The 21,791-nt window shown below is 37.2% G+C and overlaps 1 protein-coding gene across 1 annotated transcript; it reads right to left on the reverse strand.

Annotated features, from left to right (window-relative positions):
* Positions 1 to 641: 641 nt before the first annotated feature.
* LOC140145098 (arrestin domain-containing protein 3-like) lies at positions 642 to 20,155 on the reverse strand. The gene is made up of 7 exons (XM_072166879.1): positions 20,000 to 20,155; positions 14,040 to 14,186; positions 12,582 to 12,814; positions 10,659 to 10,841; positions 5,729 to 5,929; positions 5,261 to 5,396; positions 642 to 3,421 (listed from the first exon to the last, which is right to left on the reverse strand). Exons 1-7 carry the CDS (start codon positions 20,118 to 20,120, stop codon positions 3,204 to 3,206), a joined length of 1,239 nt encoding a protein of 412 aa, XP_072022980.1. The 5' UTR covers positions 20,121 to 20,155; the 3' UTR covers positions 642 to 3,203.
* Between the last annotated feature and the right edge of the window lie 1,636 nt (positions 20,156 to 21,791).

A 21,791-nucleotide genomic window follows, 5' to 3' on the forward strand; every position in this document is an offset into this window, starting at 1 on the left:
ATTACCATAATTCGTCGTCCGTATTCCATAGTGGCGTATAGTGGGGCGCCGCGGATAAACAACTTTTCGAGAAAATCGGGTTTAAAGAAATGCCAATTTAAAATCGAGTTGTGTAAATCAGACATTCATTATATTTTGTAAATGATGTGAAATTTCTGTAGTAAACTAAATAGATTTTATTGTTATATATTTTTCAAAAGAAATAAATACATACTATTGCTGGCAAACTGACAATAAAACTATACGTCACTATGGAAAACGAACAAAACGCAATACCCTAACCTTAGTTAACCGTGACGCCACCTCGGTCGCCGTGTAATCCCTATGGCGTTACTTTTCGTCGTTCAGATTCCATAGTGGCGTATAGGTCCCGATACGCGTCACGCCACTATGACATACGATGTTTTTCATTTTTGCCGATATTTCATAATTATAAAATGTGTATACAAATTGGCGTATGGTCGATACGCCACTATGGAATACGAAAAATTTCACTTTGTAACTATACGCCACATTTAATTAATTAATTACTAATTAATTAGCTAATTATGACTGATGAGACTTAGAAAAATGAAAGAGAACATCATTAAAGACATATGTGCCAATTTTCAAAAAAATGACCAAAAATCACTATACGCCACTATGGAATACAGCCGACGAATTATATGATATGATGTGCTCAGATAAGATAGGATAAACTCTGCCTATGATGAGATGATGAATAGCCATCATCATGATTTTTGCACCATAAACCTTCCCCATCCCAAGCTTGATAAGCTTTATGTGATTCACTGTGCATGACCATGGCAAATACAGCTATGCACTGTTAAAAACAATTGGTGATATCACCCTCTGTTTATGATTTGGTGATATAGCAATATGCAGTGATCAAATGTCATAGGATTATGGCAAAAACCATATCACATGCACTTCTACTCCAATGCATAGATATTAGGTTCGGGTCATTAAATACTTCAGTATTTAACTACTTTTAAACCAATTACTGTGCCATATTAACAACAATATCAAAGAATATGTAAAGAGGTTACTTCATATGATCGAGCAGATCTGTCAAATACCATATGTGACCATCCACCACGAAGTGGTAGTAAAGTCGGCTCTAAGTAATTTTCTGTTTATTGCAGATTTTGAAAGAATGCGCTTTCAGCTTTGAAATGACACCTCAACCAGCTTCATCGGACATCTGGAAGTGAAGTTATGGTTCATCAGAGGTCAAATTCCTGATATACTTTACATAGAAATCCATATACTGTTTTTGATTGTATCTCAAAATGGAAAATGCCGACTTTACGACCAGTTTGTGGTGGATGGGCACATATACAAGCACTCATGCATTCAATTCTATGAAGTAACTAGTTTTTGTTCACCATGTTTTGAGTTCATATAAACAATCATTTTGTTTTGTATTTATGTATATATATGAAAGAATACCATAAATATTATTATCATTATGACAAAGACATATATGATGTATGTTACACTACCAACAGTGTGTCAAAGTATACAAAACTATAAAGTACCCTGCTAGCTAAGTTATGGAAGATAATAAATAACATGTAAGTTATAGTAAACCACTTTGGTTTAAATTAATCAACTCTCCCACTTTCAAAGAATCCCTTCAATTGTACTACTAGTAAAATGAGTCCAAATGTTACTACATTTTAAATTTGATTGAATTGTTATCACCCTCCCCTATTCACAACTCTTGCCAACTTTTCAAACTTGTACCTGTTTAAACACTCCCTTTCAATGCATTTTAGCATGAAAAAGGGTAAAAATGTAAGTTGAAACACAGCAATATCATCTCAGGCATAGAGTTGCAATAGCTATGTCACTATTAACAGTATTTCTACAACATTATTGAACTACAACATTATAAATATAGTACCGGTAATTAAATTATTGAGCACCCCCCTTCAGATATGGCTTACTTATGCCATAATGCATGATCTCTGTCAAATTTAAATTGTGTTATTCTTTGCCAAAAACTATTATATAATATAAGCAACAACTGTCAAGAGGTTTATTGAAATAATGAGGTAAAATGAAAGAAAACCACTTAACTGTGGGGCTCTATGGGGGAATTGACTCACTTAGGTACTTAACTGTGGGGCTCTATGGGGGAATTGGTGAAATAAACTCTAAATTTTACTGTAATCAAAGCACTTCCAGCTTAGTCTTTCACATGGTATTGTAGGACACCATTTGGGCATTACAATCACACAAAAAGTAGAACTTTAAAAAACAAATTGAAGGTGTTGCTGTCAGGCTAATCACACATTATGGCTTTAAGCTAATTAGGTTGAATACAGTTAAAGAAGATATACAAAAGCTGCTCTATGTGTCCAAATGCTGGTATTTGTTGGAAACAGGAAAAACACCTGTAACTTCAATTAGTTCTTGCAGTTTTGTCCAAAAGCATTAAATTTTATGGAAAGTCTTTCAAACTTGCACATTAACCATTTTTACTCAAAAATCTAAAAAAATAAATATAGAAATGATCTACTCTTATATAAATATAAAGTAATACATAGTGAATAATATATTGAAATAAGCTACTCCATAACAATGACACAATCAAGCAACACGAGTTGTTTGGGCCAAAAAAGATTGTTTCTATATAGATGGGTTGGTTGGTCAGTAAAAGTATTGCTTTTTTTTTTCATTTTTCTTTTTCTCTCAACATGCCAACAATCATGCATCGAGGTCTATTACAAATTGAAGAGATATAATGCTGCAGTCACATTATATTGGTATATCTAACTAATTTGGATATGGTGCCTAAACCAAGTTTTCGATTAAATATAATTATGTGCAGGCAATTAATATATGCGTAATATACAATAATAGTGAACATACCATCAAACTTGGTTCTTAAAAGTTCAATCCTGAAATATGAATATGTTCTAATTCAAGCAGGGGAAAATAAACACTTGTTATGGGTCTATATGACAGCACCAATTGACTCATCACCTTGTGACATTGGGATATTCCATTTGAACACCATACCCCCATTTGTGGCCTTCAGTAAGATTGTAGAATTGTAAGATTCCAGATCCTCTATGGTTTCACTCAAAAACAGTGGAAAAGGCAATTAATTAACACAGTACTGGCATCTTTCACAGAGGGGCTGTTGGTTTTAAATGGAATAGCCCATTGCATCTAAACACAGAGAAAGACTATTACGATGGATGTGCTGGGTCTCCTTGAACAGGAGGATACATACTCTGTGCTGGTGGTGGATAAGCAGGATCACCCGCATTAGGAAAGCTGTAGTATGGGTATTTTGGCGCATACATCATCTTTCCAAAGGTGTAATCATGGCCACTCTTGCTTGGAATTTCTTGAGGTCCACCCATGGCTACTTCATATGATGGAGGTGGTGGTTCACTGGGTGGGGCTGTAAAAGAAAACATCATCATCTACTTTTACTACATGGTTTCTAATTTATTGTTACTGTAGTCAACATCATCATAATTAGCATCATCATCACTACCATCTTTGTCATGCTCATCATCTTATTATTCATCATCACAACATCATCATCATGATTATAAAGATCATCATCAATGTCATCATCATGCATTATTTATATCAATAATCATTCTAAAATACCAATTAACTACTTTTGTCAACATCTCCTAATTCAGGATATTTGTTATTTCAACCAGAGAAGTTTCAACATATGTGACATGATCTGGTCCATGGGGGCCAAAGGCGGCAAATTTGAAACTGAGATAAAGGTAAAAATATGGAGTAAAAAACAATAAAATATATAAGAAAATAGGCATCAAAAAACTTCATAACTTTAGAACCAAGTATGCTAGACCTTTGGTGTTTTCAGTAAATGATAGCCTATTTTATGTATAATGTAATAATTATAGTAACTCAATTTTCAAAAATGCCTCCTTTGGCCCCCATGGACCAGATCGTGTCACATATGTGTACATAATGCATGTCAACAACATAATGGTCATAATACAAAACAGTGGTTTTTCATTTTTGAGTCCATTGTATATGCAACCAATAAATCATGACAATATGCATGGGTGCTGCCACTTCAACCCAGAAATTAAACCAGAAATAAGTCGCACTTCGTAAATGTACTAGAAGTGAGACATATTGCACAATTTTTAGCATATTTTTATGCTTATCATGTTTTTACGCTGTATATAATAAGTATACACAACATCTAATAGAGATAAATTATTTGCACGAACGTTTTCTTAAATAACCCGCAGTGGTGTAGTTGAGTCCTCGATGTCCGAGTCAGAGTCCTCAATGTCCGAGTCCTTATGTATCAAATTCAAGCCCTAAGCTTTTCCCCAATATAGTAAAGTTGCATATTATAATTGCTCATGAATTAATAAACATACCTGGATCAAAAAAAAAAAAAAAAACCTCTCCTTTATAAAGAAACAAAATTCAAATATCTTTAAATTTCCCGATAGCAAAGGGTGGCCATATTCCATCATTTCTTGACATCACTACAGCCCAAGTATCAATTCAGCTGAGTGGGCAATGCTAGTTTTTCCTATGGAATGACATACATGTAAGTGGAATTTTAGGCACACCTAAAAGTGTCCTCCTGTAAAATTCCCACCAGAAATAAGGGCACAGAACCTTAATTCTTGTTGGGATTTCAGAGGAAGGAGCTCTCTATTTGTACATGAAAATTACCCCAAGGCAAAGGAGCCCAGGTGCGCCATTAGGCGAATGTTTACGGTATGAGTCTTTTTTTCACCTTAAATAAACCGAACAAACTTTAGGGCTTCTTGGGTGGGGTTTTTTTGTCGAAAAAAGGGGGTCCATATGAAAAGGTTTGAATACAAAAATGACTAAAATAAGTAATGAATCGATTTAACTATCTCCCATTTTGGTTCTGATGGCAATAATCAATTGAAAACTGGCTATTTTTTTCAAGCGTCGGACTGCTGAATTCAGTTCCACAGCAAAACCAAATTCAGGTGGTAAATGATTAAAATTAACGAAAATAAAAGATCTAAAAAGACCCAATTTTGCCGGACTCGAGGAGGACTCAGAGCTGAGTCCCGAGTCCTTGGGATCCGAGTCAGAGTCTTTAGCTTCCGAGTCCGAGTCCAAGTCCTTGAGTCCGGACTTGGACTCGAGTCCTCCAGCACTGATAACCCGGTTCTCAAAACAAACTGCAACAAAATTCTACCCAGCTTGCCCCCTTTCCCTTCTTTTTTATTCATTTCTGTTGCTACTGAACACATACCTGTTGGTTGTTGAGTAACGACTTCTCCTGGAGGAAAGGCAGCAGAGTAGTATGCACTGTAGAGAGGAACCGTCCCAATAGTGATGGGTAACTTGAGCTCTAAGTCAAATGGTGTCCCACTCACATCAGCTTCAAACTGTATACAATAATAATGTCAAATTAAATTATAAAATATTGCTGCTTAACCATATAATTTATTTATGACCACTTAGATATCAGTCTTCAAAGAAATGAAGATTTGAAGCAACCAGTCACTATAACATTTTAATATAGCTGTTATTCTACGCAGTCATGTATACAAGACTATTTTTGTGGCATGGATCCCGCAGCACTTCTTAGCACTTATGAACTTCATGCAAGTTCCAAGAATGGTTACATATATCACAGCTGCAGAAAGTGATGAGACAGTGGGCAGAAGATATACAAAAAATGTCCTCGGAAATGTGAGGTTGGAATGTCTGTATTTACCTCTATGTAATATTCAATACTCATGATGTCACAGCCGTCCAAACCAGATGGAGGACATGAGGGCACAAGGAAAGGTTTGCGGTCAAATGATGCAGTACGGTGTTCACCACATCCCTCTCCTCTTTGTTCTCCTAGATTGGTTTTCTGCTCTCGATGATGTTCCCATCCATGACCATGCCGTTTGGCTCGGAAATGAACTTTCTGTAAATAAATAAATGTAAATAAAAGAAAGTAGGTATAAGTAATTAAGTAATTAAGTAAGTAAGTAAGTAAGTAAGTAAGTAAGTAAGTAAGTAAGTAAGTAAAGCAAGAAAGTAAAACTAAATTATAAACTTCAGTAATTAAGGTGGCCTCACAAAGGTGTGTAAATACAAATAATATACAATATGCAAATAAGCTCATTAATATTCATAAATATGCAAATAATATAACACAAAACTAAACAGCACATCAGGCTACCATATACTATCACAATACCAAGTTTGAAGTAGATTGGTTATTGTGTTTAAGCTGTAGAGTGGATTAATGAAAAAGTAGGCAAAATATGCAAATGAACTCATTATTCATAAACATGCAAATAACATAATACAAAACTATACAGCACATCAGGCCACCATATCCTACACCACACTAAGTTTGATATAATATTGGATAGCTGAGCATGATACCATAACATATTGGATGAGTCATAAAAATATTGGACGAGCCAACGGCGAGTTTGATATTTGTATGACTTAATCCGATATGTTATGGTATCATGCGAAATAAGCCATCCAATATTATCATTATTAGGTTTTCTTAACTCCTAATAACCCTGAAAACATAATAATGAAGTTGATCGGTTATTGCACTTGAATTCCACAGTGGATTAACGAATTTGCTTCCGTCTGGACAGACAACCATACAGCCAGCCAGCCATTTGGATGATAAAATAAGCCCCACATATGTGTGTGGGCCAAAAAAGTCAGACAGTAAACATAAATAATCATGCTCATCTAAAACTTTTGCACAAATCTGATTTTCAAAATACATGTATGTAAAAGTAAAGTCAGTCAGTGTGTCAGTCGGTCACCAATATTACATCACCAATGGAGACGAACAGAGAATTAGATCTCTCCAAAAAACTGAGCCACGTAAGTGGCACCAGCAGATAAAAATTGTCACATATAACAACAAATCTGAGCTCAGAGTGAGTGTCCCAGGAGTAGATGATGACTCTACAGGTAAGGCTAACACTATTAACAACATCTTCGCTAGTGTGTCAGCCCAATTGAGCCTCTTTTCCTGTCTAAGCTTCCTGCTTATTTACCTGCAAAAAATCGAGTCCCGCATCCCTACCCATGGGATGTTATCATGTTTACTCTGAACTTTATTAGAAAAAGTGAATCCAGGCTAAAGCTGGTGGCCTGATGGGTTTAATCCTCAATTAGTGCGTGAATTACACTTACAGATATCTTAAATTCCTCCTACAAGGAGGGAATTGTGCCCACCCAATGGAAAAAAAGCAATAATTGTGCCAGTTCCAAAGATCAGCCTTCCAAATGTTGAAAAACTCAGGCCTGTGTCCTCACTTCAATTTTCTCCAAAATTGCTGCAAATGGATTTTGGAAGACATTTAGATTTTATTGACATCAAACAGTTTGGCAATGTTTCTGGAGTTTCTACCAGCCATTATTTAGTTAATCTCATGCATTTTCTCCACCAGGATGCGGACAAAATCACAACGTTGGCACAGTGGTTCTGACAGATTTCTCAAAAGCATTTGATCTTATCAATCACACCTTGTTAAGGTTACACGAAGAAACGTATAAAAAACGTATAAAAGACGTATAAAGTTGTTCTCTAAAACCGCGTTTTCTCAGCAATCAAATATCGCAGTGAGTCAAATGTTGGTGCATGGATGTATCTTTACATTATTTTTGTGTGTTTATAAAAATTTTAGAATCCGCTTTGAAAATCCTTCGCTTAAATCATTTTAACGCACCATGTTCACAAGATCAAAAACACGTTCCATGCAGTTTTTTTCAAATGTTCGCTTCGTATAAAACCACGCCGAGTGATTGTTTTCTTCTTTTTTGTATTGTACTACAAATCGATTAAAGAAATAATGTTGCCATGGGGAAGAACCAAATACAGTATCGATCAAATTTAAAAAGCCCGCTTTTGGGGAACATTTTCGAGAATCTTGTCTGAGAAAAACTGTTTTGTGAAATTATCGATATCTTGATAACGGGCGTTAATTTAGACATCTGAATACCTACATTATTTCTCAACATTCTGCCAATTGCTATCCCATTTGATTTTCACTCCAAATTGAAGCTAGTATTGCAAAAAACGAGGTTTTTCCTCCATCAGTTCGTTCAAAATTTCAGCGCCGACATGCGTGTTTATTCTAAGAGCCATTGTGCGGACGCGATTGTAATCAAGCAATTAGATCAAATTATAGTTACATACCCGCCTCGAGAATAAGAAGTTGCGTAAGCTGATGTATGGTCCAGTGGATAGAGCGCTGGACTGGGAATCTGTTATGAACAATTTTTGTGGGTTCGAGTCCCCATGTGGCTGAATTTTCTTTCCTTTTTTCTCTCTTTTCTCATTTTTACTTCCTTTCTTTCCTCTTTTCTTTCTCTTTTTTTTTTTTCATTTTTTTTTCTTTTCTTTCTTTCTTTTCTTTCTTTCTTTTTCTTTTTCTTTCTTACTTTCTTTTTCGTTCTTTTCTTTCTCTCTCTCTTTTCTTTCTCTTTTCACTATTTCTTTATTCTTTCTTGCTCCTTTCTTTTTTGTATTATTTGATTGATTCGCTGACTGCAGTGAATCGTGATTGATTGTTTTTCACTTTATATAATTCAGAAATTTGTAGGCCTGCTAAGTCTGTCTTTTTGAATATTCTTCCCAAATTCGATTTGCAAATAATTGCTTTTTGATATTGTTGTTGATGTTATTGTTGTACCCTATTACATTGTAATCAGGGGAATAGCAGCATTGATTTATTTCATCAAGGCTATAAATTCAAAATCAACACATTTTCCAGGGCGTAGCTTGACGGTGCCCCAATCAATTTTAAAATTTATAAAATCCTTATGAAAATTGCCGAAAATGGCTTGTACCTCCCCCCGCATCCGACCCGCATGTCGCCTCATAACCCCCCGCCTACTCGACTCACGAGCTCCGGGCACGAGCTAAGCCAAGTTTCATGTCTTGACCGTCGATCGATATTCTATCGTAAGTATAGGCCTATCCCTCCCGGGGTACACGCTTGTTCATTTTCTGCATGGCTGTTTCTGTTATGAACTTACGCCCTCTGAAATCAAGCGCATGAAAAACTCTCGCTAACCTTAATTGAGAATATGATGGAAATTGGTGTGAGAAGAACTATTGTGCCATGGATTTGTGATTTTTTGCACAGCAGGTAGCAGTGTGTGAAATTCAATGATTCTTTATCTGACTATGTTGTGGTCAAAGGGGGGTCCTCAAGGCACAAAACTGGGTCCTATTGATTCCAAATTGTTATTAATGATGCTGCCACAGATGCCAAATCACAATACTGGAAATATGTTGGTGAGAACCGTCATCGTAATGTTAAAGGCTGTCTTCAAGATGATTTGAATGATTTTACTGAGTGGGCCAAAAACAATAGCCTTAAATTAAATCCATCCAAATAACTGTTTGGAACCAGGCCAATTTACACTGATTTCAATGGGGCTAATTAGGTATTCATGCTGCCATTTCTCGGGCCCTCATGATCCGATTCCCACCAAATTTGGCCTGTGGATGTTTTTCACCATGCTCCACCGATATATGGTATTCAAAACGCTGAAATGCAAAAAAAGTTTTCTGTGACGTCATCACTTCGGTACTCTATTGCCTGGTGACGGGTGCAAGCTTTAAAAACTTGGGGCTCCAAGCCTACCCAGACATAAGCTGGGATATGTGACACAGTGCTGGGTTGTGAGTAATAGTCTCATTTTCATGACTTTTGTCTACTTATCCCTGTGATTTTGGATTTTTGCTAGTGCAGTGTTAGCATACACCTCCATGGTTTGCATACTACATTAGTTCATGTCTTTCTTTGTCTTTTTCCCATCAAGTTGGTATACCTGGCTCAAATCTATCTGTTTCATGAAATAGGATGCACATTCGGAACCTCTGTGTTAAATGGTAAATCATGAACATTGAAGAGAGACAAACTTGTTATTATTCCAAGTAGAAGGTTTTTTAAAAACTTTCAAGACAAAATGGCCAATGTCAAAGCTGGGTGGTCAGATCAATAAATAACATACATGTAAATATTACATCATTCCCACTGCCCGTAGACAAATGGAGAATTTATAGAAAAAACTCATTGAGTTCATATATATAAAATACCGTAAATATTATTATTATCATTATGACAAAGACATGTACATCTTCTTTGGCCCTGCTAATTAAATATTGTCAGCCTGCTACGCTAATTGTCTAAATCATTTTTTGTATTTTTGTATTTTTGAGAACAAAGTACAAAATATGGTTTAAGCATGCATTTAAACATTTATTCACCAATCTTTGTACTAGAACAAATGATAATGATACAAATGAAAAAGAATAATCCGAAATAATTAGGTTGATTACGTAACTGATGCATGCTTGAACCACATTTTGTTCTTTCTTCTCAAAATTACAAAAAATGACTTAGGCAATTAGCGTAGCAGGCTGACGATATAAGAGTTTAAAGATGGGCTAACCCATTTATTATTCCATAGACTGTGTGTATGGCCTATGATCAACACACAGGTTATATGCAACCTTCAAATGCACATTTTGGCTCGCATATATTAAGATGGATTGAAATACCAGCACAAAACTCAAAATGAGGGAATGTGTGTCATGGTTATTCAACCAAGGTAAGAACAAAAATGGGGCAATTCCTTTTACTAAATAATCTTTCACTCACCTGGTAAAATTTTGCTGTGATGTCACATATTTCACGACTGCTGTTATTTTCTATAAATCCTGACACCCAGATAGTCTCCCCTGGTACGTAACCACTCTTGTCCGTCTGAGCAGAAGCTTTAATTGGTCCACTTGCACAGCATAAACAACAAATAGTCTTCTCATCTTGAGATGCTGATGGCATCTATAAGTGTAAGAAAATTAATAGTCAGATTCAATATACATGTTCAAGATATAAACAAGTTTTCAATTTAATTTCTAAGCTGTCGAGCTAGAGTTTTCAAAGATTGATAATTCATGTATCATGAAAAAATCCATCCAACTTTGTCATTATTATATTTATAAATAGCCTTCATGAATATGCAAATTATACATGTACTGTCCAAGTGGTGAATTAATCGGACAGGTATAGGATGCAAGATTCTGAAAACATAACCGCCACCAAATCAGTGCAATATTTAGGCCTTCAAATTGACAATGTTTTGTCTGGAGAGCAGATGGCTTCTGACATCATAATATCCCAGGTTCATAACCACAATACTAGGTCCAGTCAGCATAATTTTTATACACACAAAAACAACAGCTCAAACTCAGGTTCCTTTTATCAAGCTAGCATTCATGATTGGGCTGATCTCCCTAAGTCAATCAAGGAGATAACTGATAGGGTCAACTTTAAGAAGGCTGTTAAAGAGTATCTTTTGCAAAATATTACTTTGTAGATGTGAAATTCTGGAAAGGCAATTCCCCTATGTACCTGGGGAGGGGGGGGTGTTGGTGTGCTCTTTGGGTGTTCTTGTTGTGCGGGTTGGTGGGGGTCTGGCATTGAACCCCAGTTAATCATGGTGGACTTGCCTTTTCATACACATCTGCAATATGTGTGCATCCATATCGGGGCGGTGCGCTTGTCGGCTGCTGCATGTGTCTCATTTCACATTATGGCAATGGGTGCAGGACTCGTCTCCGGGTTGGGGTCGCTTTGGGCTGTCCCGGAGTCGCATAGTTGGGGAATGTCCTTTGTATTCCTAAATTGTGTGACTGGGGATGGTTTGGTGTGGCCTCCGCTTTGGGGTGGGTCTGGTGTTCATTCCTGGCTGTTTTGTGAAGTGGAACACATGTGGGGGCCGGTGGGTGCATCGTTTTGATATGGATGTACACATATTTGGCTTTATGATTTAAAATTGGTGCAATAATAATTTTAGATTTTTGATGTTATCATATTTATTTTTTTGATATTTTTGATGTTAATGAGTGCAATGTTTAAAAGCGTTAAGGATTCCCTTTGGAAATAAGCCCTTTTAGGCTTATTTCCAAAGCTGCTATCCTATGCATATCTGCAATTGTATTGTATATTGTAATTTTAAATGTAATTTTATTGTCTTTTTTATATTCTATGTTTTTATAATGTGACTCTGTAAATGATATGCATAAATAAACTCAAATCAAATCAAATCAAATCAAGTAATGTTAGGGCTCAAGGTGTGTGCCATCTTGCAGCTTTCCTGTGCTAGCCTTCTTTTGTTAAAATCCTGGGCAGGGTGTATCACTGATGCATATAATCCATCTGTTTTATGACCGAGCTTTCCTGAGGCGCCCGCTTAGCGAGGGGAATCCTGCCTTCTTTCTGTGTGAAAAAGTGGTAGGGTATTTCAATATGAGCCCTTATTGATTGGTGATTTCAATATTATTGTACAAACTCTCAACAAAATATCAGATCGCATTGGATCGGATATCGGCTAGCTACCAGTTGAAAAAAGACATCAGTTGAGCCCTATCTTTATCCTATACTACTTTCATCTTGGTGAGTCAGTGATGTCAATGCATTAAAGCAGCTGTTTTGTGCCCACATCTATGCAGCATACATGACATGCACACTGACTCGCCAAGGTGCATACATGTACATGTAACATATAACAGAAGTACTTACTGGTGCTTCAGGTCTTGTGTTTAGATCAACAGGCACTCCAACTATATTGAACAACTTCTCTACTGTGTGATCAAATTTCCACGGTCGATCAATCTTAGCGCGCACCTTGTAACGAATACGGCCGTACCTGCCTTCAAATGCATGAGGCAAAGGAGTTGCGGGAATCTGGAACCTAAATGGAAAGTTGTGCTCTCCTGCATCCAAATGAACCTTTTCACCTTTTTCGCTCTTATCTACATATGTACAAAACAAAATCATCATGTCATTATCTATATTATTCACCTTTTTCACTCTTATCTACATATGTACAAAACAAAATCATCATGTCATTATCTATATTATTCATACATACACGGTTCCAAAAATGTACGTCCCCCTTCATAAATTTGGGTATAACTAAAAAACTGTCAAGCCCCTTAAGTTGATTTAAAGTGTGAAACGTAGACTGATAAGTTACACATAAAATGTGTGATACTTTTGTGTCCAACATTTCCTTCACCATAAATACAGCCATTTAGGAAATTTGATGCAGAAAAAATGCATTTTTACATAGAAATTTCATATACTCATATATGCAATGACAAGATGGTTGAAAAGGAACAAATTTGATGAAATGATTTATTATTTTTTTGTTTTTAAATTATGCAATTTGTGGTCCTGGCTGAGTGATTATTGTCATTTGAATACGGATAATCTCTTTGAATAGAATCCATGACTTTTAACACTTAATTAACAATTTGTTCTCTGGTATGTACACTTCATGTGCTAACTTAACTCATGGGTTCATAGGAAAGCTCAACAATACAAAATTATATTATTTGGTTATTACATTGTTATTCATGTCTACTGAATGATAAAAGAATATTGCAGGAGATAGAAAAATATTGCAAAAATGCATATTGTTGTATCAAGTGCAATATATTCATTTATCACATAATATTAAGTAAACCATTCAATATTATTATTATTATTTTGATGAGACTGACTTGGTAACAAAATAAATTGGATTGATTTGTGTGACTCAGTGCAAGTGTAAAGTCGATCAGCAAAATGTACACATTTATTTGTACCTCTCGGAAGGCTGATATAAATGATACGGTAATCATTCATATTGATCATAACCCAGCAAACGCAAAACATTTTACAGAAAATGTTTAAATGTCTGGTTAAAGGGTATACATTGAAAAACATTTTAATAACATTCAGAAAACATTTTTGGAAACTATGCGCAAAACGTTCTAACATAATGTTATTAGGTGTTGACAAAATATTTTGCACAAATGTTTGCCAACAAATATTTTACAATATGTATTTTATTTTGTCATACAAAACATTTGAATAGTGTTTTCATAATCTATATATAACCCCACATTTATATGTTATTAATACGTTTTGACCAAAACCAAAACACATTTATAACAGTTTTGTGTTTGCTGGAATCCAGTATTATTTATTTACCTCTTCCCAGGATAAGCATTTTTTCTTCAAAGTATTTTTCCTTCATATAGTAATGAACGGTCTCTGTACGCCGATCATCCCCTGATCCATGAGTCTCTGTCTCTGTCCAATGGGTCTTGCCTTTGCCTTTGTATTTGATTTGAATACCTAAAACAAATGAAAATACTGACATTATATTTTAACAAATTAAATTCTAAAGTTAATATTCTGGCTGGTATACATACATGTACTGGTACTACATGCAGCCCAGTGACGGAGAGTCATTCTTAAGGCAGTGTCCATGACCTAGCGGTGTTGAGACAAGCTGACACACAAGAGGAATGGTATGGTAAGGAGATCCCACAGCTTCTAAAGTGGTGAAATTTTTGCCCCATATGCATGTTTCTCAGGATATTGAAAATGCCCAGAACTTTCATTTTGATACACTATTGGCCCATTCAGTGATTTGCTCATCTGGACGATCGTAAAAATCATCAAAATTCAGATTTTGGTACCTTTGTGATTATCATAGATGTGCTAACATAGCCTGCGAGTGGTTCAGCTGAAATCTTAGTGGTGTCAAGCCATCTTCATGGTTAAAATAGTGTTTGAAATCACTCATTGAAATACACAGTAAATTGATGAACTTTGCATTCTGGGTATTAGAACATTAATGTCAATTACTGTGTATTTCAATGCGATCTCCAAACAGTCATTTAACCATGAAGATGGCTTGACACCACTAAGATTTCTGGTACAGAGGAACATCATGCAAGTGATTGTAAATATGTGTGAGTTTGGTTATGGTGGATTATTTCCCACAAGGTCAAATGGGGTCACGAACAGGCTGAGGAGTCATCTTTGAGCCCCTGTGAAATTTTTATTAAGCCAATGAATGGTCTACCCTGCTATAGGGGACACACCTGAACCTGTATTGCGTACTTAAGGCAAAATAGATGTCTGACATCTACATTGTAGTATGAAGAGGAGGGGGTCAAAAATGGGAATTTGTCATGTGCGTCAGCACGAACATGCATTTGTAGATGTCTATATCAGCAAATGTGGGTGAGATACATTTTTTTAGTCCAGAATCTGGTTATTTGGGTCAAAGAAACCCTAGATTCCAATTTGTAGCCCTGTAGCTTACCCCTAGGGGAAGATATGGATGTCTAAACTTGGAAGAAAATTAATGTCGCGACGTGTGTGAGCAAAAAGGGGGGAGTCTGATCCAATTTTCAATAGGCCAAAAAAAATCTGAGAGGGTGACCAGCCAACCTTTTGTGAAAACTAGGTGATTTGAGATGGACTGACGTAGTTTTTTTTTATATTTTTTATTTGATATTAAAGCTTCTAGTGTTTGATGATGTTAGCAAGATTTGTGGCCTGGATTTTGTTTGGACAGGATTTTGGCCAGACAATGAATGGTTTTGTTGATGAACTTGTGATTTTTTTCTTGAGCTGTTTTTGTTCTGAGATTGTTGTTCTGCCAAACTGGCAGCAGTTTAAAAGGCTGCCCTTTGTAGATCCACAAATAAGTTCATCAGGATTGTCAATGAAATATTCCCTTTGTAGACGAGAATGAGAAAATTGTATTCTCAGTTTTAAATTTTGTTTTGTTGAGCTGTTGTTCCGAGATTGCTGATGACGTTATAGCTGTTTGGAACAATGCCTGGCCTTTGCAGAGAATGAGAAAATTATATTCTCAGTTTTAAAAAATCGTTTTCATTCATTTCTTCAGTGACTGAAATTACTCGAGGTGTCGAGTTGGCAAATTTGTTGGGGGAGTTTAGACTTGGAAAAAAATTTTGCCTGGCAAAATTAACTGGATATAGCAGGTCTAAAGCATGCAAAATTTATTTGCCTGGTAAAATCTGGGCGTGTCAAGTCTAATTAAATTCTATGTTATTTGTTTTCCATTGATCAGTAAAATCTTCCTCTGCATTGTGTATTTCAAAATTTGTTTGTGTTTTGAGGTTTTCATTCATGCATGCTTAACACATTGAAGGTGACAACCGGGGACGGTTACCGTGTCCGTTGTGAATGATGCGTTTACACAGTCTCACATTTTTTAGGTTAAAGCGCAACTTGCATTTTTTTTAGTTCCCTGTGTATGCAAATTCCTCAAATCTGGCGCACGCAAATTTCTTTCTGAGGCCGTAAGTGGTTTTGCACCTGAGCTGACAGAGGTACAGGCTGTCAAACCGAGCTGGCTGGTTGGGATTTGGACCGGGTCCTATAGCTGGGAGCGGGTTAAAAACCATTTTTTATTGTCACGTTTCGTCAAATTCTGTCGGTCGGACATCCGCGGGCCGAACCGGCTTGACAATAGCACTGGAGTGAAAACAACATTCGCATTCACTGAACTCTGGAGTGTATCACAAGCTATCACACTATTGTGCCAGGTTCGACTCTCTGCAAACAGCCCGACACATCGTGGCCCTATTGGTTCCTTCCTCGCCATAGGGCCATGACTTCCGTAGTATTGCAAAAAGCGGGGCACACAGAGGCTTCATGTCGCAGTTTCAAAAGCTTCACCCTGCATTCATGATATAAATACTCACGTGTTCAGTTTTGTGATATTGATATAATCCTTAAAAATAACACTATGAATGAATACTTCCTGCATCTCTTTTCTTCACTGCATTTCACAGCAAAAAAAATAAATTTTGTCGCCACCATGGCCATTGGATATCTCTATGAGACATTAATTTTTGTTATGGTGACGATCGCTACGGTCTTCAAATGTACCCAAAATTTTCACCCATGCACCAAATGGTTTGTTTAAGTCTTATCTTCATGTGAGGAATGGTAAGAAGTGATATTTTGTAGATATGCCAGGTAAAATTTAAATTTGCCATCAAACTGCATCATTTTAAAAATTAAAAAAAATGTAGATATTTATATACGGTAGCGCTTTATGCCGTAAACAGCCTCAGGGCGCTTTACATTTATTCCGCCGTCATTAGAATATGTCGGAACCACGTTTGCAGCCTACAAGTGGCGCAGGGTCCATCAGTACAACGACTGTGACTACCCATAACAGCTTCCCATTGCACCTGGGTGGGGTGAGGCAAGCGAGGCAAAGCGCCTTACCCAAGGGCGCAACATGGTGGGATGGGGAATCGAACCCACGCACGTCGAGCAAGCTCTCGGATTATGAGTCCAAGGCCGTAACCACTGAGCCACCGTGCCCTCCAAATACCTTGAGTAAAGAAAGCCAAAACTGAAAACCTTTTTGTCATAGCACTTTCCGTAGCAAAGTTACATCTTTTCAAAGATCGACTTTCATCAAAAAGATTCTGCTAGCAAAATTCCCCAAAACAGCATTACGGGGGTGTTTCTAGATCTTAGTCTCATGATGATAGCAGCTTTTTTTAATGGAACTGCTATCAAAATCCCTCTAAAATTATGTGTGAGTGTCTCATCACCATAAAAAATCATATACATGTATTTGGGTCAAGTGAAGTATAGAAACCATATTTATGTAGGTTTCCTTGACCGACCTGTTCTTGAAAAAAATTGAAATTTCTATGTAAATATGTATTGTGTTTGGTCCCCGACTCCCCTGTCTAGACGAATTTTGCTGACTAGCAAATGTGTTAACTTGCCTGGCATACCTATTTTGTTAATAAAATTCGATACTGTGTACCCTGGCCAGATAGGCTCAGGAGCCTCAGACCTTCATACGGAGAAGGCCAGTGGAAATCGTAGTGACCGAGGTGCGAGTACCTCGGGCTACTGCAAATAAAAATATGCGATAAGTTGTTATAACGCCAATGCATGAATTGATGTGACGTGGCCCCGACCGAGACCGAGTCGTTATATTATAAGAACAAGTATTTATTGACAACTCATACATGTTTCATGGTTTAGGCCTTCGTGAAATTTTTTTTGGGGATGTCCTGTTTTGGTCTATACGCTAATCCATTGTAAAGGGTTAGGCATTCATATAAATGAGCAATAAACCATAATACCCAATATATGATAATGACTGAGCGCAGGTCTCTCACTAGTCCGAATAATTCAGACCCAGAACAAAATATTAATTTCTGACATGATCCTGTTCTGGGTCTGAACTGTTTCCATATGAAATCTTGATGGCAAATTGGACAATAGAAGCACATGGTTCTACGTGACAGCTTTTTAATCCCTATTCATGTTACGTGAATCACGCTATTGTGGACCATCTTTCTGATACTCTGAAGCGGAACGGTCTTTTGTCTACCTCTCTGTTTGTAAACAAACCAGGAGGTCGAAATTGTCCTCCTCGCCGAATACGAAAGTCAGCGTAATAGTACGGCACTAAAGTTGTTTTTTTTAAACTTCCGTGGTCCGGTACGCGCTGGTGAATTGCGATCGCGTAGAAGTGACAAGGTCGATTGTTTATTGCTTTTGTGTTTACGCTCGTGTACGCGATACGCACAGGCACGACCACGGAAGTTTAAAGAAACCAACTTTAGTCTCTCACTACGGATAGGCATATAGCCTATATGATATAGGTATGCTAGGTGAATTCAAATTTGCCATCAAACTGCATCATTTTACATATCAAATTAAAGCCATTGAGTAAAGAAAGCCAAAACTGAAAACATTTTTGTCATAGCACTTTCCGTAACAAAGTTACCTCTTGTCAAAGATAGACATGTCCACATTGCTTATTATAGAGGGCGACATTCAATCCAAAAAGTTGTGTCCACAGTAGCTCACAGTCAATGGCTTAACTGTGTAATCTCCATAGGTAAATACAAAAATTTGAAATTTGGACACCAGAAACTTGGAGACGTAGTCTAAAAAGTGCTGGTACGGTACTTTAACCTTGACACAGAAGTCAGCATGCAGTGAAAGTTAGATTTCATAAAATAAAATCGCCTTTTTTAAAAACAGACATTTGCCCATAACTTCGCTAATTTTTGACCTACAGACATGGTTGACCCCTCATTTTTTAAGTTAAATAATCACCTTTTTAAACAAAATAATTTCCATGTGAAATATCCTACTTGAAAATTTTGTGAACATGCCTATCAAAGATTGACTTTCATCAAAAAGATTCTGCTAGCAAAATTCCCCAAAACGGCATTTAGGGGTGTTTCTAGATCTTAGTCTCATGGCGATAGCAGCTTTTTTAATGGAACTGCTATCAAAATCCTCTAAAATTCCATGTGCGACTTGATTATCACCATAAAAATCATATATTGGGTCAAGTGAAGTATAGAAAACATATTTATGTAGGTTTCCTTCACCGCCTATTCTCGAAAAAAAAATTCAAATTTCTATGTAAATATGCATTGTGTTTGGGCCCCGTCTCGCGAATTTCGCTGACTAGCAAATGTGTTAACTAAGGTTTGCCTTAGTCACGATTATCGCACTTTCAGTTTCCCACGCGTTTGAACGGGAATTGGATTGCGTACTTTTTCGATGTCTAGTGAGCAAATTTTTTCTATATTTTGAGAAAATGATGTCAAATTTTCTATTCTGTATTGTTTGGGAATAATGTCTTTTGCCAATAGTATGTTTAAAGTTGTAATTTTGTGTTTTTGATCGCAAAGATCGGATATTTTCGCTCCCGATTCAATTCTGAACCCTTCGCAAGGGTGCCGATTTCGCAGAACTTTGACGATAATTTTGCCTTTTTGGCAAATGTTTGGACACTAAAATGCTTCCGATCCTTAATTTTGTTTCAACCGAGTCTTAAATTAGCAAGCACAATACGGTTGGTACCACTTTTAATTATATACATTGATGAAATTTTAAAGATTTTTTTTCAAGTTTCTAACCGGCGCAAATCGTTAAGTGTGTATTTCCCATTGACACCCAAAATGGCGTAAGCCAGTCCTCAATATACATAGGTACGGCGTATATAGGACTGGCAAGCGAGTCTAGTTTGCCTGGGATACCTACGCCGGTACTATAGTATATCATATGCCTATATTATAGGACTGGCCATTGCTGGCAGCGTGTATGGACTATGATGGCTCACTTACCTCGAATGTCAGACTTGGGTTGAGATAACACGATTCTTACATGACCTTGCACCCACTCCCCTGCTCGAAACAGATCCACGCCGCCATCAAAAATCACTTCAAAAACCTGAAGTTTGCCCATTTTCAAAGTCAATTTCAATCAAATATCCAGATGAAAATAAAGCTAGCAGCTCGTATGCCCTGCTACTGCTATAGAAAGCTTGTGGACGGGCGCGGCAGCTTTTGGGCGCACACCACTAAATAATCGCCCCATTGAAATACGTGTGAAAACATCGGTCTTCTTTTCTCGTTTTTAGGCCTTTTCGGCGCTTTCAGAGAAATTTAATGATAACCAGTCGATTGCAAATCGATGAAAGTTTAACATATGTTTCAATGTATGGGTAGTCTCCGTCTCGTTTTCCCGGTAGGAGCCACTGAACAGCGCCCTCACTGTTTTTGACATGTTCTCAAGAGTGCAAACCTGTTTCTGCCATTTTTTCATTCGCGGACCTATTTTTTTCGATAATTATAAAAATGCGACTTTTTTGATGACTCAAATTCGAGCATAGGCTTTATACTTATTTTTATTTAAGCTATAATTCGCTACTCTGTCTGATAATTAGTCCAAACAGCAGCCCATATTATACCGCAAAAACTTTCCGTATTTTACCGGAACTTACTCACTTAGTAGGGTTGCACAAATGGCGCATTGATTTAGTGGTGTGCTCCCTTTTGTGCGATTTTGGCCCGATAATGTGCTCCAGGACCATGGTCCAGGACCACATGGTCCTGGACTAGTCTCCGGCCACCCCGGGGCCACCGGTCATTGACAAGGGGTATCATGCGTGACCACGATGTCTCCAATACTTATAGCACCATAAACAAGTATTTACGAGTTCTGAAAATGCATCCCTAAACAAGTATGACAAGCACAATTTTATACCAAATAAGTATTGACATTATTTTTTGCCCCCATTAGAAGCAAGTAAATCAGTCATATTTTGACTCTAAAACCCTTCATAACAACTGGGAAAACACAAATTCAAAAGTTCGTAACTTTTATCCTTTATTCCATGCTACATTAGTCTCAAAAGCCCCAAAACACTGTGATTTATTGTACAAGGCCCTTTTCTTAAATTTCCTTGTTTTTAATCAAGTGCCTGATCATGAAAAAAGACCCTTTTTACTTGAATCTTTAGCCACGCTCACGCATGATTATACCCCCTGGTCAATGACCAGTGGTCCCCCTGGGCCGGCCACAGCAGCCATACGGTTCCACTCCCTTCACAGTCCGGGCCACACTCCACACAAACCATTTTTTTTTCTATGGGATTTCTGTTCTTGACAGTGGCGTAGATTTCTTTTTGACATTGGTGGGGGGGATGGAGTTGGAAAAAATTCTTGAAGTATAGTATAAAATTGGCAAATACGAGGTTAATTCGGTCAGAAACCCATTATCAGGCGTCAACATTGGGGGGTGATTGTATGGTATGGACCATCCCCTGGCAAATATTGGGGGGACTGAAATCCCCCCATCTCCCCGGATCTACGCCTATGGTTCTTGACTAAATGATTTGGGCCGCTTTTGCCGCGGTTGTTGAATTATTTTTGAGAAACTTGATCAACAATCCCATAGGTTTACTGTTCTCCGCTTACCGTTTGTCTCAATTAAAACTGCAAAGAACCTAAAGACCGGGGGACTCCCACTTTGAAGATGACCCGTATGTAGGGCTGTCAAGACCCTTTTTCAGCGTCGCTGTTACCTGTTTACGAACTTGCTCAATGCTCTGTCCCCCGAAGACCCCTTATTTTT

Source organism: Amphiura filiformis, unplaced genomic scaffold (genome assembly GCF_039555335.1).
Source record: "Amphiura filiformis unplaced genomic scaffold, Afil_fr2py scaffold_134, whole genome shotgun sequence".
In the NCBI taxonomy this organism is placed as follows: domain Eukaryota; kingdom Metazoa; phylum Echinodermata; class Ophiuroidea; order Amphilepidida; family Amphiuridae; genus Amphiura; species Amphiura filiformis.

Excerpts from the sequence above, each read along its gene's own strand:
- LOC140145098 (XM_072166879.1), bottom strand. The coding sequence starts at position 20,120 with ATGGGCAAACTTCAGGTTTTTGAAGTGATTTTTGATGGCGGCGTGGAT. Across the intron at positions 12,815-14,039 it reads AATGCTTATCCTGGGAAGAG|ATAAGAGCGAAAAAGGTGAA; the intron begins GTAAATAAATAA and ends GTACATATGTAG. Across the intron at positions 5,397-5,728 it reads GTATTGAATATTACATAGAG|TTTGAAGCTGATGTGAGTGG; the intron begins GTAAATACAGAC and ends TATTGTATACAG.